Below are 27,053 nucleotides of genomic sequence, written 5' to 3'. Positions count from 1 at the left end.
TCAGTGTCTAGCTTCAGTTCAGTCGTCTTCATAAGCGATTTGTGGTAATCAAAGCAGACAGCAAAGAGAGATGAGAGCAGCTGTAGCAGACATTGTTAGCTGTTAAACAGGTAGCTTACGGCACCCAGAGCAAGGCTCACTTACATCCAGGGAGGGTTCGGGCATGTCCTGAGCTCCCTGAGCCATCTGCGTGTCTGAGGAGGGGTTAAAGCTCAGGTCGCCGTGGGGGTGGCTGTTCTGGACAGGGTGCTGCGGCTGCGGCTGCTGCTGCGGCTGAGGCTGCGGTTGCGACTGGCGAGGCGGCTGTGATGATTGGGCGCTGTGATGCAGGGGCGGCCCTGACTGGCCGCTGTGATGTAAGGGCGGCCCTGACTGGCTGCCAGCGTGCGGGGACGCATGCATGCTCGGCTGCATGGAGTTATGGGACTGATCTGAATGGGACATCTGCAGGTGCGAAATGCAAACAGAGAGCCAGAGAGTGAAAAAGAAGGATAAGGTACAAGATCGGGAAGACACAGAGGAGGAGGAGGATAACGTGTTAAGGCGGGAGGAGGAGGGGAGACGACATGAGCATGAATAATGTGGAACAGGCCTTTAAGATGGAAGCATGAGCATGTGAGCATGACTGAGCACACATGCTGGTTTACAGGGACAGGCTGCACCTTGTTTAGATAACAAGACTGTGGTTTCATTTTAGCACGACATCTGCAGAGTTTCTTCTCATAAAGTGTAACACAAAGATAGATTTACAGGATTCAACAGCAGGATTTATAACCCTGACATTTTTCTAATTTTGTCACGTTATAAGTACAAGTTTTACTCGAATTTTACAAGAATGGCTGCCACAAAATAGGGCATATTTGTGAGGTGCAAAGAAAATGAGATAAAAATTGTTCAGCGATTTTGTACTCAGCAAAATCTGAAAAGTGTGGCCTTCATAAGTCTACACTCTGCTTTATTTAAGTTCCCCAGGAAAATAATAATAAAAAAATTATGTGGGGGATACAGCAAAGATTATACAAAAAACAACAACCCCCCTCACCCCCCCCAAAAAAAAAACAACTATACTTCAAAATATTGCCTAGCAGAATGATGGGGTGGTGCTGCTTTTCTTCAGCAGTAGCAGGGTCGGCTTTCAGCTGTTCTTGCAGCTAATGTGGTTTAATAAAATGACTCAACAAGTCATAATTATGTACGTAAAGTCCTACTAACTCATAAGTTTTTGGTTGTGACATGGCAAAATGTCAACCTACTCTTTCAAGGCATTGCTTATTTCAGGACTTGAGAGCAACAATCTTGTTTTTCCCAAGTTGCAGCGATGTACTCACTGGATCGTTCATGCCGTGGCTAAGAGGCTTGTCCTGGGGGAGAAGACCACCGGGTCCGTCGGGAGGATGGGAGAGCTGTGGGCCGTGGATGAAATCATTCATGGGAGGACCACCTCCTCCTCCAACGCCACCGCCAGCGGATGGGTTCCCGTTAGGGAAGTCAAAGCTACCTTGATTGTGGTAGCTGTTGCCTTCAGGAAAAAAAAAGAAAAGAAAAGAAAAGAAAGAGAGAAAAAGCTTGTTTTTAACAGAGAACACGTGCCTGAGGGCTTTACAGAAACAGAATGTGTAACAATTTTTACTTTATTACTGCAGAGAAACAAGTATCAGAGAAGAAACAAATTAAAGCTGCTTTTCCTTCTGGCTGTTCGTTTGTTTAAAACACAGGAGACACATCTGTCGTTTCAGCTGACGACAAAATGACAAAAAAAAAAAAAAAAAAAAACAGGGTTCTGCTATATTTTTAAGACTTCCACTTCATATTTTTCCAGACTCAAAGTGACAAGAGTTCCTGACCCAGTTTCAGATTCATTTTTTAAGCAGACTTAAAAAATTCATTATGAATTTACCACTGACATGGACGGATGTGGGAGGAACAGTGGAAGGAATGTGAAGATGGACTGACAGTCAGTGACAGAGCAAAAGATGGAGGAATCCATGACAGACATAAACAACAAGTAGAGAATGGATGATGGAATAAAGTGTGGAAATGAAAATTGTTGTTTTTTATCCACTCTGAATAAACCTTTGCTACCCTGGCTGCCTGTTGGTACCTGATCCGGTGTAATCTCCGTTTCCGCTGGGATGCTGTCCAGGATGGTGGGGGTAGGAACTCGGACCCGGACCTGGCCCCTGCCCAGATCCTGGGCCATGTCCTGGACCGGGCCCCAACTGAGCGATCATGTCCATCACGTTGGGCATGGTCATCTGACTCGGACTCATAGTCTTAAAGCGCTTGGCCAGCGGTCCGTCTGGATCCTCTTTGATGTGCAGCTCAGACTTGATGGGAACTGGTCTCCAGCTACATGTGGGGTCTATAGTGACCTCTTCAAAGTCTGAACTGTTGGAAGAGACAGCAGACCATGTTGGTTTGAAACACAAATTAAATGAAGAATGATTGACCTTTTAGGAAGAGAAACTTACTTTTGGATGGCATTAAGAATACCCCACATATACTGGTCAACCTCCAGGCCTTCTAATAATGCTGTTTTACTGAAGGGAGAAAAAAAAAACACAACCATTAGAGTAATTCTTAATGACTCCAAGTTTTATTTTCAGAAAAGACCAGATTTTCACCTACTTGCACACAGGACACCTCCATGTCCCTCTCTCACAGTTGAGCTGCAAGTAGGACTCCAAATCGAAGCACTGAAGAGGAAAACAAGCAGCTGTTAGAAAAACCTTCTGTCATTGTTTTTATCTGCTCTCCAAGGTCAAAACAAACCTGCACGTGTTTGCAGTCGTGGCCCCGCGCGGGGAGCTGGATGCGTCGAAAGGTGATGGGACATTTCAGCGATACTTTGATGGCCGTCTGCTCCACGCCGTCCTCTCCGTTGAGCGTGGTGTTGCCCGCCGACGCCGCTACGCTGCTGAAGTTCCTCTTAACTGCAGACGAGGGAAATTTGGTTTGTGGAGAGTGGCAAGTGTTTGTTGACGGCTGTTTTAGAAAATGAACATAAAGAGATCCAAGGTGCTGCAGTAATGAGTCGTACTCTTGGTGATGCAGTGTTCTGCAGGAAGGAGCCTCTTCTTCAGGAGCCCCTGGAGGACGGAGCGCACAGATGGCCTGTGGACCAGCTGCAGCACAAACAGGTGGGACTGAAACGCAACAAGAGACAGAGTTAGCCACCTGCTTCTTCTGTGTAGTACACCAACTTCTTGCTGAATGGAAGAGATGCGTCTCATTGTGCTCGCTGCAAACACTCACACAACAGCAGGCGGTGACCGTGATCTGGATGGTGTTCCTCCCCGGCTGGCAGACGTGCTTCAGGTGCAGTGGCTTGTGGGAGGTTTTGTTGTCGCCTCTCTCAATGGTGAGCGGCGTGGCGTTCACGCTGACCTGGACCGAGGCCGGCCAGTTGGTGTTCATTTGTCTGTCTTCATGATGGTAGCACTTAAACTGGAGTTCAAGATCTGACCTACAACAAAAGCAATAATATGACGGTTTTATATTGTGTTTGGATGACTTGGTAATGTATTGAGAATCATTTAACTTTTTATTTATTTTTACATTTTGTGAGTTTACAATCATAAATAGGCATTACTATATAGAAATACCTTTCTGTTAGAAGATGAACTTCTGCTGCAAAGTCGCAAAATTTTCCTATTCGTGTCAAAGAACAGCACTGCATGAGGCTGCCTCCATCATGTTTTAAAGTGGGGAATGCGTGTTCTTAGGGACGTGCAGTGTTTGTTTTACACAACTAATATTGATCAATAATTGGTTGGATAGAATTTTGCTCATGTCAAAGGTTACACATGAAAGTGCAACAGAGTTTTCATATCTTTTCTTTTCAATAAAAACTGTTGAAAAACTAACTACCCTTCTTCATTTACTTACTAGTTAAGCGCTACGTTGCGTTAGTCTAGAGAAACAAAATAAACCCACAGCAATACATGAAACCTTTATGTAGCAAAATGTGAAACTGTTAGGAAAGACACACACTGCATGTAGGTGAAGTGAACTAAGCTCATGACTAGTTTCTCCAACACGGCCTGGTTTAAACGTACCTCCACATGAGTGTCTGGTGGACGGACGGTCGCAGGTGGAAGACGTGGTTACTGACAGCCAGGTTGTGCTCCAGGCGGAATGGTTCCAGCACCACCCCGTCCCTAACTGGGAACGTCAGCCGCAGCTCCTCGTTTGGGTTGCCTAAAATGGGGAAACACTCTTCAATCCTTGCACGTGAAGACTAGCAGGGGAAAAATTATTTTAAAAAACACTCCCTTTGTTATAGACCTGCTGCCTAACTCACCCGGAGGGGGTGGAAGTGCTGTCATATTTGGTTTCATGTCGGGTGGAAAGGGGGGCTTCACATCCTGGTTTGGCGACAGATAAGGGGGAATATTGCTTCCTGGGGTCATGGGAGGAGTTGGGTTTCCTGGGACTGGAGAGTGCGGGTAGTTACCAGGCCTTGGGGGCTGTGAAAGGCAGGAAAAGTGCAATAATAAAAGTAAAATTACACAAAGTAAAATAATTTGTTCAGGACACAGCTGAAATATTGAATGGTCTGAAAGGAGGAAGTTAAAACACACCCCACTGCCTTGGTTATAGGAATATCCGCCTCCAGTGAAGCTAGTGTTCTGACCATTGAATGGTTCTTGCTGTGGGTGTAAATAAAAACCAATGATTGTTAAGTTCCAAGCAGCTACAAAATAGTTTGACGCTAGCTGTGGCAGGAAGTGTGGAGAGCAAAGCTGATGTGGGAAAACTGACCTTGTAGTACTGGCTCATGGGCATACCAGGGGGGTATTGTCCTTGACCCTGCTGCACTGGCATCCGTTGGCTGGGGTAGTTAGGGGAAGGCAGCGGCCTGGAGGGATTTGATGATGAGGGGTATTGTCCCTGCTGAGGCTGGAACTGGCTGTTTGGCCCATACTGCTGACCCCCGTAACTCCCCTGAGTAATGAAAATCAAAGAAAGACATTCAAGTCGGAAACAACAGGTAGCATTATTCTGAAAGTGGTGCAGTTTCTTGAACGGTTCACTGACCTCCCCAGGATACGGCCTCTTTATCCCCTGCATGGGAATGCCTTGCCGTGGCCCACCAGGGTAACCTTGCTGAGGCATCCTCTGACTGGGACCTCCAAAAGGCCCCATGCCTGGTGTTCGAGCCTGGCTCATGCCCATTGGAGGGCCACTCATGTTGGGGTTGCTCATGCCTGAGCCCATGGCAGCTGGGTTCATACCTCCAGGAGGCCCTCGGGGGCCCGGCTGGTTCATGAACTGGCTGTTGTAGGCTGGTGCAGGGCCCATCTGGAACGACGGGCACATCTGCCGGGTAATAAAAGGTTCAACTTTTAAACAGACTTTGTTTGGGTCACAGACAGGCAGATGGATGGATGTTCTCAGGTGGGTTCTGTACCTGTCCATACTGGTTCATCTCTTTATTCTGCGTTTCCTGCAGAGCAGCCACAGTGGCAGTCGCTGTGGCCGTGGCTGTGGCAGCAGCTGCAGCAACGGCTGCAGCAGCAGCTGCAGCAGCAGGGGGAGTGAAGTCACTAGGGGGACGTGTGTGGGTTGTCATTCCCATGCCGCCAGGAGGGGCGTTGGGGTTTCCAGAATAACTACAAAAAAAATAAATAAAATAATCAGTTGTGATGCTAGAGTTTAATCAGACCTGTTTTCTGTTTGAGGATTACCACCTGACCTCACTTCTCACAGCTCTAGTCAGGTTTCCTACAAATCTACTTCAATTTCAGTTGTATTGACACTATGACAGTATGGAAATCTGAGTACAGAGTGAGTTTTAGCTGCGACAGGCTGGTGACCTGTCCAGGATGGACTCAGTCTCTCGCCCAAAACATAGCTGGAGATAGGCACCAGCACCTCCCGACCCCACTGGAGACAAGGGTGAACAGAAAATGGATGGATGGATGAATGTAATGAGTTTTAGCTTGGTTGCACTTGGGGGGTTCCCACAAGCAGACACACAGTGCACAGAAAGACAGTTGTAAAAACCTGCAAAGCAGGCAAGGATACCCGAGGTTTTTTTTTTTTGCCAAATTTTCTTTTAATGCCTGTTTTTCTCGCTCTGTTGGCCACTGATTTGTGGACAAGATCGGTTTCACAAGTAAGTATTGACCATCTCGACAATCGTGAATCACCCAAAATTAAGAAAATCCTGGCTATCAATCTGCGCTCCCATAAAAATGCCACCCTGCTACTCACTAAAGCCCCTCAGAGAAACACTGTTTTAGCCAGTGGATTTAAAAGGTGTTTTAAATTACACATACAATCTTTCTCTTCTAATTAAACCATAACACAACTACATCCTGCTCATCGTAGCCTTGGCTTCTGACCCACTGTCAAATAAATATTAGCTGGACTGAGTGTCTCACCTTCCATTGTACCCCCCAGGCCCACCGGGATAGCCAGGCCTGCCATACATGCCCTGCTGCATGTACGACTGGCCGGATCCTCCTTTGCTTGGGAATTGCTGCTGCTGAGCGCTGAACTGCGGCGAACTGAGCCCTGCTGCGCTGGCCGACATACCCGATCCCATGTGGTTTCCCCCGGGATTCATGTGGTTGTTGCTGTTCGCCATAGGATTACACAGCACCTAACGACACAAGACTTAACTGGTTACACAAAAATCATGCTTATAAAAGGTGAATTTATAGCTTAAGTCTGCAGAATAAAGCACAAAAAAACCCAGAGAGGCTGTTTTAATATGGATGGGTACCTGACTTTGTGACGTATTAGTCACACCCCACACAGTTGTAACCACCGACAGTGACCCTGGAGGCTGGTTGGTGTTTTGTTGCCAGGGGACAGAGTCATACGGAAATGATCCATCACTGGAAAACAGATAAAAACATTATTATTGTGGTGTTTGAGGCAAGACAGCAGACAAAAGAATGGAGAATATATTTTTTTAATTGACCTGATAATGAGGTTTTTTTTATTAGACACAGAAAAGGAACTAAATCTGAGCAATTGTTACCGCTGGGGAACAAAATCCTTAGATATAAATAAGAAGAAGTGAGCAGGAATTTAAGTAATTTCGAACTAAACAAATAAGACAGTCTGGTACATCTAATAAATAAACTAAAGCCTCTTGGGTAGAGACAAGTGGTCTGTGCAGAGAGGAGTGAAATGCTGTTTTTGGAAAGCAGTTTGTTTTCTCTCCGAGGTTAGTTCTTGGAATGGACGACATGTTCAATATTTCCTCATAAAAGGCACAATATTCCCCCAAAGATCCTCAGCGGAGGCAAACAGCACTCTTAGCTAATTCCAGGATTTTCTCTTGGAGGAAAAGAAAAGCAAGAGCACACAATGTTCTTCAGAAATATTACTTCACATCACTGCTGGTTTGCCTCTCCACCCCAAGTAAATCCCCTTTTGCTCCTTCCTCAGTGATTCTGGCTCTTGGCAGAACAACAGGATTTTTTTTCCCTCTACTTCATAGATGATAGCATGTCCTAGTGGCGACTTTGTTCTCCTTTGTTGATTTGTTTTAACCATTCTTCTTTGTTCTCTTGACAGAAAACACGTTCTCACACATGTAACTGACCTGTGTGTGAGGCCAGGCTTCATGGTGTTCATGCTGGGCTGCATGGGAACTTTTCCCTGCGGTTCGTTCTGCCTGTTCTTCTGATGACGCAGCAGGAGGAGACGGCCCAGCTCCTCACACCACGACGACAGCAGAGCTGCGTGAAAAGAACGCGCATATAAACACATTAGTCAACTCTGCATGTTTATGTAACTAGTCATCTACTCGGATTATCATATTTAAGGCTAACTGCGGGAATCGATTTTAGTTCCCAATTTCTAACACTGCACAAAGCTCAGTTTTTTCCATTGTTTTAATTTAGTATGATTTGGTCCACAGTAGAGCCACTCCTGAAACAAATCTTTGTTCCAACAGGTTCTCAACCCAGAGACTAATAAATTCAACTAATTTTGATGCTAAAACAGGTGATCCTTCTATTGTCACAAAAGATCATATAAACACAGTGATGCTCAATTCATATAAACCTTAGCAATATAGCTAAATAAAAATTATAGTTTAAATGTAACAAAGATGATTTGTTAAAATGAATGAGAATATGTGTTTTTTTTTAAATATTGTATGAAAGTAGGATTTTTTTTACCCATTTGCAACCACAACAAAAAACTTGTTCAACTGTCTTCTTTCTGTGTTAGAATATTGTTGCATGCATTGCGTATACGCATGGTTTTAAACTGGTCATATTCTTAGTATTCTTGGTATTTTTGACACCAAGAATGACAACAAAGTTTGGAAAAACAGCTTTTTTCTTTTGCTCCACATTTTTGAAATTCTGAAAGTTTTTACATTTTAAAGTAGACATATGGTGCTTTTAAATCCTTCCTTTTCACATATAAATCATTCACTTGCGGCCTATATCAAGGAGAACTGTAAAGCTTCTCCTTTACGTAGAGAAGCATTGCAATTCCTCCTTATTGTAGCTCCACAGACGCCTCGTTTACCTCTGAGCTGCGAGTTTTAGAGCAACTCGTTTTGCTGCGGCCCTTTTAAATGTGAATATGAGACATTTCAAGCCCCGCCTACTTCAGGTCGCAGAGCGTTCCACTGCACCCCGTTTGTTCGATAGCAGCAATACAATTATCTATCAGCAGAGACACTTTTTATTATTAAAGATGTCAACAACAGAAAACTTGACCATCCAGGGTTACACGTAAATTTTTTTTTTATGGAACTGCTTCAGTTTATGCTCTTAATTGGAAGGAATTATCTCAGCAGAGCTGGCCTACTGGGTCAGTGCTGCACTAAAATGCATGTCTGCTTCCAAAGCCTCCAGAGGGCAGCCTAATGCAGCACAACTGACTCGATCTATTTGCCGCTTTTATATTTTCTCTATCCCATCATATCTACCTGCAGTGTGAAATCAATCTGCAGTACAAAAGGGACCTCCTGGCTCTCTCGCTGGCGAGAGGCAGAAATGTGGCGAGAGAGACGAAGAGAGAGACAGAGCGACTGGGGTTACAGATAAGATCAATGTAGGAAGTAAGAAAAAGTGATATCTCCACTGTCCTTCACTTCCTGCGTTCAGCACTGCCACTCTACGCCAAGAGGCATCTTCTCAGATCTCCCAGGTGTAATCAGACTCAGCAAGAAAACAAGACATTTCTTCTTAAGGCATTCGTGCTGATTGAACGTTTTAAAAAATATAGTTTTAATCTATCTTTGTGGCCCATTTAAATTTCATTTTTATCTCCTCAGACAAAATGGTGTGAAATAAACAAAATTTGTTCAATCTTTAACTTTCTACATGTAATACATAGAATACTAACAAAATATAGTTTTTTCTGAAAGATAAATGGTTTGTTGGACAACCGCCTGCTTACTCTTAGTATAAAAATAGAAAGAATAAACGCATAGAAGAGGAGGAGCAGTGTTTTCTTCTGTAGGGTGGCGAGAGCCAAGCCTCCTTGTTAAAGTGGAATTATTCCACCCTGCCATTAAACAGAGCTTATCTCCACACTAAATCACCACCTCCACAAAGTGTGACTGTCTCTTTAACTAGCAACCCAACATTCAGAAACCAAACTCTGAGAATGAGTGGCAAAATCACCTTAAAATACAGATGGGGAGAACTGGAAAGTGTTTGCCAAATCAGAATAGAAGCAAATTGCAGAATCTGCCTGCAGTCAATCACAGCAATGTTGGGTCTGGACATAGTGAAATATCCTAACAAGTTTATTCATTTGACCTTTCTCTAACCTCACAGTCCCCTTGAAAACACCATCAAAGTCTGGGACTGCATCGTCACCTCTTTACAGTTTGTCTCTTTTATTTACTAAACAACTCTAAACACCAACAGTATGAAGTAAATCTTCCTCATTAAAAAGTTTGTTAATGTCATCGGCAGAAAAGACAAAGCACCCGATGCCAAGAGCGGAGACAATCGGCCAACAAAAACGGGAATGAAAAAGCCAAGGTCTCTATCTAATTACGCCTCTCTTTCATCTTTTCACTTATTTCGATTTCATTTACACTGAAGTCTTTACAGTTTAATTGCATACTTTATAATGAAGACGCTAACAGCAGCCTGATGAAGATGAGTCAAGGTTAACTGCTCACTGACTTTCTGTTAAATCCTTTTCTCCCTACAACCACTCATGTAGAGCTTCACCGGAGAAATCAACACACTATAGAATTTTTTTTTAATTACATGAATGGAAAACAATTTTAGGTTATTATTTTAACCCAAATGGTGGATTTAGACATTGTGCAATTTCCCTCAATATTTGACCTTATGTACAACCATTTTATTATTATTCCTTATCTCTATGTGTATCTCTGTGCTTCCATTTTGCTGTCACTGTGTTGATGACACACCCGAAGGACAGAAAGGATAATTACATTTTTGTCACACTAAAGTGAGATAAAGTCAAGGTTTTCTTTCATTGTCTTCCAAATCTTTACATGCAGTTTGACTATGAGACTCTAATTTTCTTAAAACCTGACGTTTACAGCTGGTAACAGCCCTGCAGAGCGTAGCTGAAATTTGAAAATGTCTCAACACTCCAGAGTTATGGGCAAAAACACAATGCTGCTGCACTGTGAAACACAAAGCTTATTTAGAAACATGCTATGTTGGTCCCTGAGGGCTTATCCTCCTGAACTGAAGGGATGTTTGTTGCTGCTGCACGTTGAAATGCTCAACAACAACTCTAACATGAGTGTTTCAGTCTTCAGCAGCCTCTACAAGGAAGTTAGGTGGCAGTTACACAACTGTGGTGAATTGTAAAATATGTAAGTGGAACAATGGCTCCACTGTGGATTAAACAGTGTATTTCCTTGATTAGCGCTCCCATTCTACGACAGAACATCAAGGCATCTTTGGTAAAATAAATACATAAATAAAATAAAACATTATAGGCAACTAAAGTATGTGTTAAGATCAAGATGTTTATTATGAAGTTGAGCACATCTGTTCTTCCAAAAAATGCAAGTTAATACCCTCTTTAAAAGAAAAAAAATGAAAGAAAAACCCTTGTTTTTAAACTTTGTTAAGAACTGTTAAGGCATAAAAATGGATGAATACTAAAAACATGTCCCTACTTGTGAATATTTTGGGCTTTATTCTCTATAGTGTTAATCTAATATCAGGTAAACTCCGAACTTAGTAATAAAAATATTAGTAGAACTGCAAAATGTTTACGAGATCCGCCCAAAACTAATCTTTTAAATTCTTGTCTACTGTTTTGTGTGGAAAAAATGTCTCTGCAGTTCATCAAAAACTCTGATTCACCATACACCAATGTGTTCTCATCAGCTTCTTTAACAGTAATAATAATATACCAAATTTTCATAACACTTTTCAGGACTCTGAAAGACGCTTCTTGAACAGAGCGACTCTGCAACAAGTGCTCTGTTCTTCTGTCCAGCAGTGACATCAGGACTTAAGCCGGAGCTCCCAGGAAGCCCAGTTTCTTAGAAGCTAAGGAGTTTTAATTGAGTAATGCCCGGTAATGACACATGGGACATATGGGTCCTCCACACTCAAGCTGTATTTAACGTCGTGCAGCTGACTGATAGATAGCGGGAGCTCTGGCACGTTCTCACCTCAACTCGACCGCTCCTCCTGGGAGCAGCCAGGAGAGGCGCAGAAAGCGAGCCAGGCCCATTAACTAATGACAGAGTGGTAGTACAAGACCTTTTTACAAGGGAACCCGAATGCTAATTACCATGAACTGTGAGGGTGCTGAGCGTGCACAAGCATATGCGGTTGTGTTGGGGATTTGCTTTTTCTGTGCAAATACTTTGTCAAAAAAAATCACAAACTTCCGGATGTATTTAAAATGTGCCTACTCTAACATACAGCTGCTCGATGGGTAATCTCACTTTCTTAATGAGCGTCTATTGTGTGTTAAAAATAAAGATGTTGATCTGCTACATAATCAAACACAAAACACACACAAGCATACATACACCAACACTATGCTGATGCAGAATCAGCAACGGAAAAGTGTTAATAACTTGCATATTTCCCAGATGTAAACTGCTGTGTAAAACCTGATGAAAAATCCAATTGATGTCAATTTCTCTCAAACATTTATGATTGACTTCAGTGTGTTATATTCTCTGTCATGAAACCAAGCAGGACTGTTGTCACTTATTCCACAACTCGACGAGCTTAATCTTGAAATATGGTTTAATATTGAGATAATCAACAACAATAAAGCATGGTGCTGCGATCACTGGTTTGCCACCGGACTTCTACAGCAGTGAGTTTATCAGCATAAACACACTTTATTATCAATCTTATAAAGGCTAAAATAATGCAGACTACTGGTACTGAAGCATAAGAAAGTTTCAAATGGTTAGGTTTTGGTCCTTTTAATGAGTCGGTGTCATCGTTTTTCTCTGGGGTTTTGGAGCAATGTAACAATTCCCTTTTCCCACTTGTTGCAGTGCACTTCTGGTCAGCTGACATAAAAATAAGGCTACTACTTTTCTTGCATATCAGATAAATGTGCCTGTTTAAAAATGTTTCCAGTTTGTTTCAAATTTCCCCATAAACAGCAAGAGGAAAACAGAAATACAGAAAAAAAAAGATGACATGGCATTGAAAGTAAAACAGAACAAACCACCACTATCCTTTAGGGTAATGTGGAAACTGGAATTGCTGGCTGAGTTTCAGTTGCCGTCACAATTGAGGAAATGAATTTTGTAAAGCACTAAATTCTATCATGTCCAAGTGTTTTTGCGCTCCATTTTGAAATGATGAATTTGGGTTGCACAATTCTAACTTGGAACTTGCCGAGTTTAATACAGGACTAGGAATATTAGTTCTGCTGTTCCATCAACTGTCTCATTTTAATATCATTAAATGACCCTCTAGGAATTAAACTTGAATGCTTCATGGAAGCACCCGTGTTGTCTTTTAATTATTAGCAGAATTAATCAGAAAGTAGGTCATGGCGTCTGTATTACTTTCAGCTTCCAGCATCAAACATGCTGGTGTAAAGTGAAGCGTTTGGATGAACCAGGCTGACATGAAGTGATGTTGCTAGTGAGATATTTCAAATTTGCTGCTATGGTGAATATATGGATCTTACATGATGTGTGAAAGGTGTGACTGTTGTGCAGCTGCATTTATCCAAGCAACAAATGGTGCAAGCTGTACCTGACAGCCTGACTAATTAGCCAGCTAGTATAGGAGTGCTATCTGTATAAAGAGCAAAATATACAAAAGATATAAGAATCTGCACATTTGAAAACTATTATTATACAGGGTGGGCCATACGTTTTCATACATAGGAGAATGTAAAATGTATATTTCTTTTTTATTTCAGATGCTCAAGAAGATGCATTTGACAAAAGAGCAAAGCATTGAAATTATGCTGATGGCTGGATCTGGAAGCAATCGCACGGGTGCACAAAACTTTAACAGAAAACAGAACGAGCATCACACATGACACTTATTTGCAAATTTTAGAAAACTGGAAATGTTGCAGATCAACCACGATGTGCAGCAATTACACAGAATCCCACAAAAATAAAAACGGTTGTCCAATGTAAAATGTTTATTTTTTTCAATGTATGGAAACTTACGGCCATCCTATATTTTGCATTACGTGATTATGTATTGAAATTGAAACAAATATCCTAGAAAGCTCTTGCACAGCTGTAGTGACTATGTAATTTCGGTGTCAGTTTGTTTAAAAAAAAATATCACTTTTTAGTTTACATTCTTTGCATAAATACCATAATAAAGAGAAACTTCTATTTTAGGAACATGATAAAATCTTGAATATGATAAGACCCGTTACAATATGCATACTTCAAAAATACATCATTTACCAGAATGATATAATTAAAATTAAAAACATCAACTAAATACCTCAGCTAAGTGAAATGAATCTGAGATAAAAGAAAAGACTGTATGAGTCACAAGTCATAAGACATTAACAGTATAAGTTCAGTTATTAAGAATGTTTTAAAACTGCCTTCAAAGTAGGTTGACTGGCAAATTTAAAGCACAACTCCGAAGGTTAATTGAAAAAATTTAACATCGTGAATTCAAGTCTACATCAGCTTTGTCATAGGTTATATAAATGAAGGAATTACTAAATGAAAAATTACAATTTCTGAGCGAGAAACAAAGCAGCACTAGACAAAGAAGCCTTCAGAGACAATGTGTGGGATGATAAAGCAGCGATTCATGATAGATATTAAAAAGCAAAACTCCATAAAACACCGGCAGGTAGGCCTGTACTGTGTGGGCACACAATATTATGCAGAGGAAGAATATGGAGGGGGGCGGGTAAAATAAATCCTTTGAATTTATAAATAAAAAAATAAAGTCATGCTTTTTGCTGAAGTGTAATGGAAGCCATTTATGTGGTCGATGATATCCCCCTTCCTGCCCCCTCTCTGTAAAAGCCAACTTCTTTTAAGAGAGAAGCATATCAAATGGGCTTTAGTCTCAACAGCTCGGAGGCGGAACAACCTAAACATGCCCTGCAGAGAGACAGCTCTGTCAGAAATCATACTTTGCCAAACCTAGTTCACAGTCAGAATATTTCAAATCTAAAGCTCCTGCTACAGACAGGCTATTTTGGAAATTTGTTGTTCCAACAGTTTTCTGTCCTGCTTGTAAGAATCTGAACTAAAAGAGAAAGACAAAGTTGTTTTCAAATCTGTCTAATTTGACAGTATCCCCTCCACAGCCTGTGGTGGTGCACCAGATCTGAGACCAGACAGTGGGCGGGGGAAGAGGAGCAGGAGATGATGAATGAAAAGACTGAGGACAAGTGGAGATGAAGGGAGAGGGCAGATTCCCGCCTCCCCGGCGATGCGTGTGTGGTTTCACAAAAGCCAAATAAATGATGCTGCAGCCCAGAAGGGAGGGTAGCTCTACCTGAATCACTCTGACATCTCCTGCAGGTGCTGGTTTCTGTGGGGTTCAAATTACAGATTTTTAAATTGGGATAAATGGTAGAAGAAGAAGAAGAAGAAGAAGCATAGACACCAAACAATAATGCAGTGTGATCTGACCAGAAAGCGAATGCAGGGCTATTTTAGTCACATTTAGCCACTAAATAACAAAAATATTTGTTTATTTTCTTCTTATGGTATACTCAATGTGAAGATTTGTACAGTTTTTCTTTAGGAGATTTCGAAAAGTTCTTGCAATGAGTTATCTACCTTCAAGATGTTTTCTGTGAAAGAGAAAAGTACAAGAATTAAAGTTACTTTTTGTTTGTTGCTTTGATTATTGTTTCAATTTAAGGCACATCAGAATCCAAAAATACATCTAGATCAGACAAAAATGGTCGGCCAGCTTTCAAGTGTTCAAAGCTACCAGTGCTTCAAACACAAGTTACCAAAAAAAATAAGTAAATCACTACAAACAATCTGAGCTGATTTCACTGGTTCATCTGGGGAAATGAAAGAAAAAAATACCTCCCAAAACAAAAATCAGAAACAGGATGCGATAGAAAACTGGGAAAATCATAAAAACAAAGAAAGGTGATGTTGAGAGATGGAAGGAGCTTGAGGAACTGTAACAGTTCCTACAAGTCAAGGATTTGCAACAAAGTTTCAAACTTTAATTTTCTTAATTTTATTTAAATTATATAATGTCAAACTCCTAAGTAAGGCGCATACTGACGTACTTAGGTTAGTACCTCTACCTAGGTAAGTCACTACCAACAGAACACCTAACCCTAAAACGTTTCAGGGATTTTATACGGTATATGAATAGCATGGGCTCATTTTCTAGTCAGCATCCCTCCGTCAACACTTTGTGAAATCCCCTTTTGCTACAGCATATTAGATTTTCCCACCTAAGCTTTGGATTTTAAGCTGTCCCTTGGCCGCTTAGAGTTAACTTCTCTCCCTCTCGGCTGCTCTTATGACTAATACTCTCCTTGCCCAATATGTCTGTTTAGTTGGAGACCCATGTGTTGGACATTTGCAGTCATCCCATACTGGTTTCATCTTTAGATAGTGGATCATGAGACTTATGAAGCTTTTATGACTTATGCCAGCTTTAAGCACAACTGTAGCCCTGTCCCTGATCAATTTTTTGTAATGATTCTGTTTGTTCATTGCTGTTCTCCAAGAAACCGCTGCATCTAATGAATAAATTAGATGCACATGGATGCTATTTTCTAAGGATGAGACATCTGAAGGCAGTTTGTTACGTTGGACTTTATTTAGGAGAATCAGAGTAAAAGTATTTGACTATTTCCACAGGACACTGTATTTCTTAAGCCCATGCATTATGACTTTAACCTACAGGCATGACAGACATAATGGGATGTGAAATTCAGGTGACCGGAGTTGCAGTGTCAGAAGTTTGATGACCGTCCTGCTCAGCCTTTTCTCATCTATATGTGACATGTCACAATCCCAGTCATCATCACGCTCACATCAATGAGAAAACAGAAAATATCCAACTCAAAAATAGTTACAAATCCAGCTAATGAGCAGCTGTGAGGGCACAAGCACGCATGCTAAGATAGAAAAAATAAATAAATAAGCAAATGTGGAAACCTAAGTGTGCATTAATGAGTAAACAAACAAATTCAGCGTCTGGGCTTTGTGAAGATGAGCTTATGCGGAAAGGCGCCTCTCGCTGGCTGCGAGGAACATCAGAGAACAGCGGGCTGTGAATGAACTGCTCTTATCAGCCACGTGCAGTTCCCCACCACTGGAGGGGAACTAGTAAATATCACATGCTTAATTATAACCAGACAGCTACTTGTCTCAGTTTTCACAATGACGTTTTCATCTCGCTCTGCTGCTGCTTCAATGAAAGCGTGAGAGTGAAAAAGAGAGAGCGCGAGAGACAGAGAGAGAGAGAGAGAGAGAGAGAGAGAGAGAGAGAAGGGTTCTGAGATTTCTTTTTATTCCTTAAAAATATCAGTTGAAAATTAGGACGTTTTCAACATTTCTTAAACGAGATCTGCTGACTATATGAATCAATCCTGCTGCATAGCCAGGAGCCTTCTGCGAGCTCCTCCCTCGCCGTTATCAAGGCGAGCCATCAGCTTGCACTACTACACATTCCTTCCCCAACTGTCAGCCAAGCTCATGTAGCACAACTTAATATGGCCACTTGCTGTTAGTGGGAAGAAGGAGGCGGCTGCCAGGCACGACAATGATTCACAAAAGAAAAAGAAAAAAAAAAGAAGCAGAAACAAGCTGCAAAAACAAACGTAGGCGCGCTCACACACTCCAACGCCAAATGTCACCGATGAGTCACTAAACAGTCTGATGGGAAGTGCTCAGCGAGCTGTCAGAGGAGGTCACTACAGTGCATGGAGTCAGTGATACAAACAAAGCGTTGAAGGGAAGGGAAAGAGGACGGTTGAAGAGTTTGTAGTGTGTGGCTGTCGGCTTCAGGATGCAAATGGTTTCAGTGGTTTTTTACTCTGTGCAGGCTAACAGGAAGTTAGCTGGCTCGGCTCGCTGGAAACACCGACGCGTTATCGCGTTTGCTTCATGGGTCAGCTCAAGAGTGAGGAAGGAGTTGGACGCAGGAGACGTTTGACTAATTAAGTTGTCAGTTTTAAGGTTAAACACTGATTGAGAAGCTCGCAGAGGGCCATTCTAGTTTTTATAGCCCGAATGCCCTTTTACGCATTCAAACTGTTTTCCTCCATGAGACACAATTGACAATAAGGATTCCATCATAACTGGAAAGCTCAAATGGAAAGCATGGCTCATTTTAAGGCTTCTAGCAGAGTGGTGCTTTTCAAAAAAGAATCCACAGTGGGAAGTGGGTCATCTCCTCTGGACAGAAATAAAACAAAGTGTAAAGCCTGCACTCTGAACACCAACATGCTCATTAAGGTTTCATAAATTGGAAGTAGTTATTGAGGTAGGGGCTTGATAATCAGCCCCTTCCTCAATCAGCCTCTTTATCTATCAAATATCTGTCCAAAGGATGAACTCTTTCATTCCAAATGAAGGAATATCATCATGCATTTAAAGAAGCAAGAAAAATTGAAAGAATATTCACTTCAATTGAGAAAAAACTGTATGCGTAAACAAGATTCCTAATTATTTAATTGAGTAAAAGGAAAGCAAATATGCCAACACTCTACAATCTAATATTTCAAATATAAGGTGCATTTTTCTAAAAACAAACTTTAATGTTTAAAATATTTGCAACGCCAAGGGTAGTCTAGCTCTAAAGTTTCATCTCAGGGAACAATAAAAATGTCTTGAAGACAAATTTTGAGCTTTTAATAAACAAGTGTAAGAGGGAAACTAAAAAAATCCAAGGTTTAAAAACCATCTTTGATCCATCGGTTTCAACGTCAGGTCGGCCATGATTGAACAGGAAAAGGAAGTGCCAGTGTGAGTCAGACGAAACCATTCGCATTTCTGCCATCTCGGTCTCTCACAGGTCACTCAGAAACGATAAGTGGTACTTAGTTTCCCGGCTCAGTTAATTGGATTTTGGGTTGGTTTCTCTTTTTGGGTTTGAAATTTGATGACATGAAGGAAAATACTGTGCAACACATAAAATCGAAAGGAAATGAGGTGAAATGTCTGTTGCAAAAACTATAAATGTGTAAAAACAAAAACGTTTATTCCAGCAAAATCACAACAAACTGATCAGGGTTTAAAGGCATGGAAAAACACCCAAATTGGTTCTAATTGTCTTTGTTTCTCATGACTGAGTTGGAACACTTCTCTGCTCAGCAAAAAGAGCTTTGGGGAAAGAGTCATCACAGGGTTCTAATTAACCAATTGGAAATAGACATGGGATAATGCAAAGAGATTCATTATATTTGATGTGAAAAAGACATTGTGACGTAAATAAAAAAAACCCTGACTGAAGCTGGGTTGAGATTCAAGGGATTCTGGAATAAAGAGACAAGTTTATATTCAGATATTAACAAGTTAAAACATGTTTTAAGGTGAACTTATTAATTACAATTAACTAATCATGGCCCAATAACTGATTATTGTATGGATTAAAGCCTTCTGAACTTTTCGATTAGCTTTTCATAATTCATTTGAGAAACATTGATAGGTATTCACGGCTGGGCTACATGGCATCAGGAAAACCAACAACATATGAATATTCCTGCAAGTTTCAATGACAACAGAGGCAAGAGATAAACACATTTTTTTTTCAGTTTTAAGTCTACTGAAAGCATACACAAAGATTGTAAAGGAAATAAATCACTTACTTTCAAGATCATTTGAAAAGTAAACAGTTGTTGCTCAGGCATGTGTTTCTTGTTCACTTCCTTGAATGGATGGATATTTGAATCTAACTTCATATTAAATTGAATTCATTTCATGTTCAATCTAAATGCAAAGTAAATAAAATAATAATAATTTTAAAAATCATGACTATAATTCAGAGACTGATTTATAAATCTGCCAAGCTTTCATCTGCCTAGTGCCAAAAATTAAGCAGCATTCTGAAACATGAGTGCATGCTTGCACAAAGACAAAAACCCACACAGAATAACCAGAGGGCAGAACAGCATGTAGGTCAACCTGTGGTCAGCTGATCTGGACTGATCCTGTCTCTGTGTGAGTGAGTGGCCGATGCTTTGAACCAAAGTAACACCAACACACGAGAAGGATTTTTGAGTTTAAAACGAGCACTTCTGCTTTTTGACTGGTCAAAAGAAAACCAAACCAGTTCTGCTTCATTTACGACTCATTTTCAACAGAAACAAAACTTAGCTTTAAATCAGCCGCTGTTCCCCCCCTGCTCACCTTTGATCCTGCCTCGTCTGAGAGGACACACGCAAAGAAAACAACACACTCTGACACTTACCGAAAGCTGAGCAATGCTGCACATCTCATCTAATTTCCTCCATAGAGCAGAGCAAAAGACTCAATTGTCACAGATGCTGACGATCCCGCAGAGGCCAGTGGCAACTCTCGAAGCTTTTGCTGCTTTCAAGCCTCCTGCCAGCACCTTCTCACTCTCCCCCCTCGCACATATCCTTTACTCTGTTCTCTCTCTTTCTTTCCTTATTTCTTACTCCCCCTACGCCTCCTACTCCTCCTCCTTCTATCTTTCTTTTTTCCTCCACCCTTGCTCTCTGATCTGTCTCTTCCCCTTGTCCGGCGTCTGCACAATATACATCAATTATTCAGAAGCAGTCTCCCAGTTTCTTCAACTTATCCAATCAGAGTGAGGCTCAGCGCTAATGGGCTCCTGCTGTACCTGCTACCGGCTCCAACACACTCTCGAGACATTGGGTTGGGGGAGGAAGAGTGGGAAGGACGGAGGGAGGGAAGGAATAGAGAAGAAAAAAAAACAAGACAGAGGGAGCAGTGGAGACAGTCGAGGAGGAGCAGAGGATGAGAGGAAGTGATAAAGACAGCAAGTCAACGCAGACAAACAGGAGAAGAGATTAAGGAGCCAAGATGTTCGAGTGCTTCTCACCTTTGTCGTAATGGATGTGTTCAGTCTAGCGCTCCATTTCCTTGTTTTTTTAAAAGAGTGCACAGGGAAGCACACATGCATAACACAACCTCTGCAACTGCCATTTGTCAAAGAAGGGCAAAGAACATCAGAATGAAAAAAAAAAAAAAAACCTTGCAAGCTCAGTTTGCAAACTTGCATAAAAGGGCGGAGCTTAGTTTGTGATGCGGGCTGGCTGGGAGGCAAAGCGCAAGAGAGGAAGTGGAAGAGGAAGAAAAATCAATCTATTTAGAGGCAGACAAGTAGTAATTTATTTGTCTTATCAGAAAGAAGGGGGGGGGGGAGGTTCCCTGCCTGGAGGAGAATATAATCTGATCATGTCCCCCTTTGTCTTCATCAGTGGATCTAACAAGCACATCAGAAGTGAGCAGAATGTCTGAGAGAAAACGAGGAGAATGAATTGGAGTTCAACCCGACAAGAAAAAACAACCGAGCTGTCACCTAAATGCAGAGAAGCAGGCCGAGAAAGAGAGAGAGGAGAGGAGAAGGAGAGGAGGTTGGGGGAAATGAAGTGCCCTTGTGACAGCAGAGGGAAGTTTTTGTTTGTGTGGCTTTTTTGTGCAGAACACTCTGTCATCAATGGTTTTCACAAATACTCCATGCTGCACTGAAAAACACCCACATACATGGAAATATAACTTTACAGGGTGTGTCAAAAGCCCCCGGGCCCCCACCCATGGAGGTGGAGGGGCAGAGCTGGGCGGGGGAGTTGAGTCCTGAGGTGTGGGTGCCGGATCAGTCAAGCAAGAACAAAAAGAGGATTTAAATGATTTGCTCATCCGGTTTTGTACGAGAACAAAGTCCTCTGTGTTTGGATTACAAAGTGCAGGCACAGTTTGGGATTCAACTGGAGAAATGAATTTGCCTGCGATCGTGCAAACCGAACCAATTAAGCAGAAAGTGACGAGAGGACCTGATCAGCTCTAAAGCGTCCTCCTCCCTCCACACGGGCTTCACTTCTGTAAACTCCAGAGGAAAAGTTCTGAGGGTGGATTTGGGATTGCGAAGGGGTTTCATCATCTGAAGCACAACCGCTAGAGAGTGTCAGAGGAGAGGCCTGCATGCTAAAAATAACCCCCCGTTTCTTCTTAATAATTCAGCGCACTGCTCTTACTCAGCAATAATTAAATATAAAAGTCTGTTGGGTTGATTGGGTCAGTGATAAAGGATCTATATCCTTCCATGGTTTTAATCATTCAGGGAGAAGATGATCAAAATGGATAGACTCCGTTCAGAAAAGTTTTCTCATCCTTTTGACTTTTATTAATGTTATGTTTAAACCTCAAACTTCAATGTGTTATGATGGATCAACACCAATGACGTAACTTTATTTTCATGAAAAAAAAAAAGTGCTGTGCAATAATAATCAGCTCCATCTACCCTCACACACCTAAACACAATCTGGTGCAACCAAATGGCTTCAGAAATCATCCAATTAGTATATAAACTCCATCTGTGTGTAATTCAACAGCAGTATAAATAAAGCTATTTTGTGAAGACCTTCGTTTCTTAGGACACATCAGCGAAGAAACTGCACCACAAGGATTAAAGATCTGGGAGAAAATTGTGGAGGAAGCCGGGTTGTGCAACAGAAACATTTGCTCAAGATCTGAATATAACACAGAACTCTGCTGGATCCATTAATTAAAAATTGAAAAAGTACGGTTCAAATGCAAATGTACCGACACATGGTCGTCTACCCAAACAGGTAGCATTACTCAGAGAAACAACCAAAAGGTTCGTGTTTACCCTGGGGGGGCTGCAGAGATCGACAGCTCAGGTGGGAGCAACTTTGGACAAGACATTTAGTTGTGCATTCGACAAATGCATTCTTTACAGCGGAAGAGCAAAAAGAAACCAATCGCAGAAACCAGTTTGCCACAATCTAGATTTGCATCGCTGTGAGGGAAACGCACCAAAATAGCTGCAGCTGTAATAGTAGCAATCCTAGAGGGGTTGTAGGCAACATTTTATAGATGTTTACTTTTACGAACCTAAAAAAAAACCTCAACAAACATCTCTATCAACTTTACAACTATGCCCTAATGCATTTAATGTTTTTGTTTTAAACCTACAGTTTTAATGATAATAATCCCAGTTTTTGACTATTTTTATCCACTTTTTGTTTCACGAGACCATCTTAGTACTTTAGCACCACCCTATATAACTTGTGTGCAAAAGAAGTTATATTTTCAGAGCAGTATTTGATCACCTATAGTGGTAATAAATCTTTAAATCTTTTTTCAATCACTTTTAGTAATGTTGGAATAAATAGTTTTAGTCATATTGCCCATTCCCAGAAGCAGTGACAAAATCTAAAAAAAGAACGAAAAAAGGAATTTTACTTTGGCATTTGCACGTATTACATTGTTGTCACCTAAAAGCAGAAAAACTGAGGACACTTTTAGTTTAATGGAAGTGCCTGCGTTGACTTGTCTGCTTTAGGGTTGTGTGTCGGTCAGAGGACACGAGGTCAGCTGCAGCCACACCCTGGAAGTTTTCTGTCAGAACTTCCTGATGTGACTTCAGCAGGTCTCACTCTGTCCATTTACTGAGCTGTGACAGCTTCTGTCTGCAAAGGTAGCTCTAGTGATGCATATGTGAGCGTGTGGGAGGGATGCAAGAAGTCAAAAGAAGAAGAAGAAGAAAAAAGAAGCTTTGTTCTTAGTGTTGTTTCCCACCAAACTTTCATTCTTCATCAGCTGAAGCCAACGCATGACTAATACTGAAACAAATGTTTTAGTGCCGTGTAAATTTCTCAGCCAAGAATACTTAGGACAGTCAACCGGGTCAGCAATTTAAAATAAATAAATATTTCTTTAACAACACAGAGAACCAACGAGCAGCTGCCATATCTGATTGAATCATTAAAACAAAAAAGAGGACAAATATCACTCCAAAGACAAATTATCTGCAACTTGGAGAATGTCTATTCAAGATACAACTCATTGGAAAATATAACAGTTTTGACATTTAATCCGAGTTTATCTTCATAAAGAGAACGGCTACGAGCTTGATGACAGACTGGCATATTCACTGAGGATGGAAACAGCAAAACCCAGGAGGGATTACGGCGATAATCTGATTTGCTGTCTGCTGAACTTCACAGTATCCCAACAGCTCAGTCTGTTGGGTTGGGTTGTATTTGTAGGGCAGCTGCACACCTAGTTTATGACAAACCTCTAATGAGCTGCAAGTCTACTGGTAACAGACGACAGATTATCAAGTACGAAATGCTTACAAGGATTTGTGAAGGACGTTTAAAGAGACAGCTTTGTCACAGAATGACAATGTAAGCCCAAACCTCAGTAACCACCGATCAGAGACCGAAAGCTTCCAGCCACAGGTACAAGAATATAAACAGCATTAGAGCTGAGTGTCTTTACTCCAAGAATTAACAGGGCCAATGTTACATTGCCCAACAGCAGATAAGTCTCTTCACTGGCTGATTTCAGATTAGAGCAGCACAATAATCCTCCAGGCTTCACTGCAGGGTCACAATCTCCAGACAGCTCATCAGCAGCAGCCTGCTGTTGCTGAAAATCTCTCCACTTGGTTGGATGGGTCGCAGAGGGAAGAGGCCTTCTTTTCCTTTTCACAGAACCAGGCCTTTATAGTTCTCTGAGATCTACAAATGACAAAAAGCTGACATACAAAACATGTCTTTTCTACTGGATACTAACCTATGCAAGTTTCTCTTGTGGCCTAAACTGACAGCAGACATTTCAAGTCAATAATTATAAGTTTTTATTATTCTGAAGCTGGTTTTTCTTGTGAAGAAAATGCAAACACCTACTCAACCACCTGAAATATTGGCCTATCTTTTCTTGTCTTGCGTGTGTTTCGGTTTCACTTATCTTCAAAGTTTAGTTCAAACCAACAGAAAACAGACCAAATCCAATCATGGTCTGCAGGATTATTAGGGCTCCTCTGATGCATACAGTACACTGCTGTAATATCTATTTCGATTTACATTTAAATTTGGTTTCAGTTGTAATTTTTTATTTTACTTGCGCAGCTTTTCTTTCTTCTCTGACTGCATTTCTAAGAGTCGTATTTTAGTTTGTTGCTGAATCAAAACAATTTCTCTCACACGATCAATAGAAAGTCTAGCATTTATTAAACATGTCTGTCTTGAAAGAAATAGCTCAGCTCATTTCAATTTTGATTGATGTTTCGAAAGTAAATATTTCCTTGATGAATCATTTCCTCGAGGAGACTGAAGACAGCGCCCCAGACTTATCGGCCCTGTTCTGGGCTCTCAGGTGTCAGATCTGCAGGCCTCTGTCGCCATGCCGACTGTCAGAAGATTACGCTGAGGCAGCACAATTGGCCATACTTCCCATGAATGCACAGACTGATAGTGCGTCTTGCAAGAGGAGGAATACTTCTTCAACTTTTTCACAATACGACCGCAAATGCTAATTTTTTCTAGTTTAGTTTTACTGACACAACTGTGAAGGAGAAAGAAGTTTTTTTTTTAATAACTGAAAATGTTATTCAGTCCTATATTTGAATAACACACAGAACTATTTTCTTGCAATTATAGCTGAAAGTAGTCTGCTGACATGTCTAACAACCTTTTAAGACAGAGACATCAAACTCATTTTATTTGAAAAGCAGAATAAGAATCAGGTAAGATCACTTGTCAAGTCTTGCACTGAGGACTGTAGTCTGACTGAAAGGTCAGTTTGAGGTCATTTTCAGCCTCCAGTGGGTTTAATTCCAGGATTCAACAACATTTACGTCCATTCATCTATCTGCTAACTCTCATTTATTATTTACTTAGTTTGTATTTAAGGGTAACAGAGTAAAGCAGGCTGAATACAAATGCATGCCACCCTTTCCAGATTTTTTTAGTAATGAAATTTTTTTTATTTAATTATTTATTTATTTATTTTGAACATGATATAAGTGTAAAATTATGAATTATGGTCATTTCTCATAATGCATTCTATTTATATTTATCAAGAAACATTTTATAGAAACACAAAATTGATAGTGGTTGTAAATGTTATTTGTGCTTTTTCCTCTGCTGTTGGTTCCTTGAGATCATCAATAAATGTAATTAAACTCTAAAATATGAAGAAATGTAGTTACTGTGTGAACTTTATAGCATAAATCATACTTTTAATAAAGTGGCATCCTGAAGAAGCCTATTTTAAATGAGAATGTTTTTCAAGAACAACATCTTGTTTGAATGTTGTCACTGACATAGTTACCTAAAAAATTAGTAATTTAAACTTTATCAATATAACAGTAGGGAAAAAAAATATTGCGATACAATTTTAAGTTCAAGTTTTGCCCACCACTAAGATGAATCCTTCTCCTTCCAAATCACCAAGTATGAGCACATTTTTATTTGTTTATCATGTGAATGTTTATGTCTTATGAACAGAACAGTGAAGGTAAACCTAATCCGCTTTGTTTACTTTCTCCTCCATCCCGTCTGTTTTCCCAGACAAACGTCCATGTATGGACGATCCCCCTTTACTCACAGTCCGCCTGCCATCCTCATGTGATGAATGCCTGGGTCGTATCTTCTGCTCTGACCCTGAATAATTACACTAACTCTCCCATTTGTCCAGCATGTATAAACAGCTTTTCCTGAAACTCCACATTGCCTCCTAATAGATCCCAGAATCATCAGCAGCCCTGAAGATGATTCCGACTGTCAGCCGGGCCCAGCCAGCCAGTCCGGGCCGTGCCTGGACAGCAATCACATTATCCCGACAGAAGAACACAGACAGACAGAGAAATACAGCGATCAATATTGTGTGCTGACGTCTGTCAGAGCACTTAGGGTTCCTCCCAACAAGATGCTGTCTGCCACAACTGAAAGAAGATATTCAGCTTTAGTAAATGTACTTATCGAGGACAATGTGAGTGAAAAACGCCGAGGCTGATACGTTTCTGCCTTTTGAGCGGAACGCTGCAACACAATGGGGCTTGCATGGAGAATAATGGGATAAGATTACAGAGCGCTACTCTCAGTCACCGCAGTTCCTGTTTTGCGCATGTGAGATAATTGGCTTGTCAAAAACCACAAAGAAACCAAAGCGTTTAATCAAAATATTTAACTCTCCTGCTTATCTAACCAGCTGAGCAAAGGTTTATCTGTGTTTCGTGTGGCTGTCGACGGCCTCGTGAAGGGTCCGGCACCTCCGAGCAACACATCTCCAGCTATCCATCTCTTTATTTCCCTCCCCTCGCTTCTCCATTCTGCCTCGGCATGCTTCACTCTGACAAATGCACAAGAACCAGCTGCTGCTAGAGAAGCACAGGAGGCTGGGAGGGGAGGTATGGATTGGAGGAAATTGGATTTGATAGATAAATGTCTGAGGATAGCATTACTGCTTACCCTTCCCTGTTACATGTGTGCGCGCGCATGCAGCTCACACTCCACACGCAAGCGCACTCACACAGGTAGGGCCACACAGCCTGCTAGTGTTGAGTAGACTGTTTTTCTGAGGGTTCCACTCAGACAACTCATCTCAATAGCACATTAATGTTTAATAGCATCTAAAAATATCGTGACATTATCATACTCTGGGCTTTTTGTGTGCTGTCTGGAGTTGCTGTTGGTGAACAGAA

The 27,053-nt window shown here is 41.2% G+C and overlaps 1 protein-coding gene across 5 annotated transcripts in view; it reads right to left on the bottom strand.

The window, feature by feature from the left end:
- zmiz1a (zinc finger, MIZ-type containing 1a) overlaps positions 1 to 27,053 on the bottom strand; it is a 116,830-nt gene that overhangs the window by 559 nt on the left and 89,218 nt on the right. The window contains exons 7-24 of one of the 5 annotated variants that reach the window (XM_055029333.1): positions 14,907 to 14,942; positions 7,565 to 7,700; positions 6,734 to 6,848; positions 6,390 to 6,610; positions 5,414 to 5,615; positions 5,041 to 5,322; positions 4,765 to 4,947; positions 4,584 to 4,652; positions 4,304 to 4,469; positions 4,059 to 4,200; positions 3,256 to 3,466; positions 3,041 to 3,146; positions 2,773 to 2,933; positions 2,629 to 2,696; positions 2,472 to 2,540; positions 2,102 to 2,388; positions 1,329 to 1,519; positions 145 to 444 (exon numbers count right to left, since the gene is read on the bottom strand). In XM_055029333.1, coding sequence (XP_054885308.1) covers positions 145 to 444; positions 1,329 to 1,519; positions 2,102 to 2,388; positions 2,472 to 2,540; positions 2,629 to 2,696; positions 2,773 to 2,933; positions 3,041 to 3,146; positions 3,256 to 3,466; positions 4,059 to 4,200; positions 4,304 to 4,469; positions 4,584 to 4,652; positions 4,765 to 4,947; positions 5,041 to 5,322; positions 5,414 to 5,615; positions 6,390 to 6,610; positions 6,734 to 6,848; positions 7,565 to 7,700; positions 14,907 to 14,942 — 2,945 coding nt within the window. The other 4 variants (XM_055029337.1, XM_055029336.1, XM_055029335.1 and 1 more) reach the window with 4 other exon arrangements.

Source organism: Poeciliopsis prolifica, unplaced genomic scaffold, assembly GCF_027474105.1.
Source record: "Poeciliopsis prolifica strain line A6 unplaced genomic scaffold, Auburn_PproV2 SCAFFOLD005, whole genome shotgun sequence".
Lineage (NCBI taxonomy): Eukaryota > Metazoa > Chordata > Actinopteri > Cyprinodontiformes > Poeciliidae > Poeciliopsis > Poeciliopsis prolifica.
This window is presented reverse-complemented; position numbering and strand designations above follow the sequence as displayed.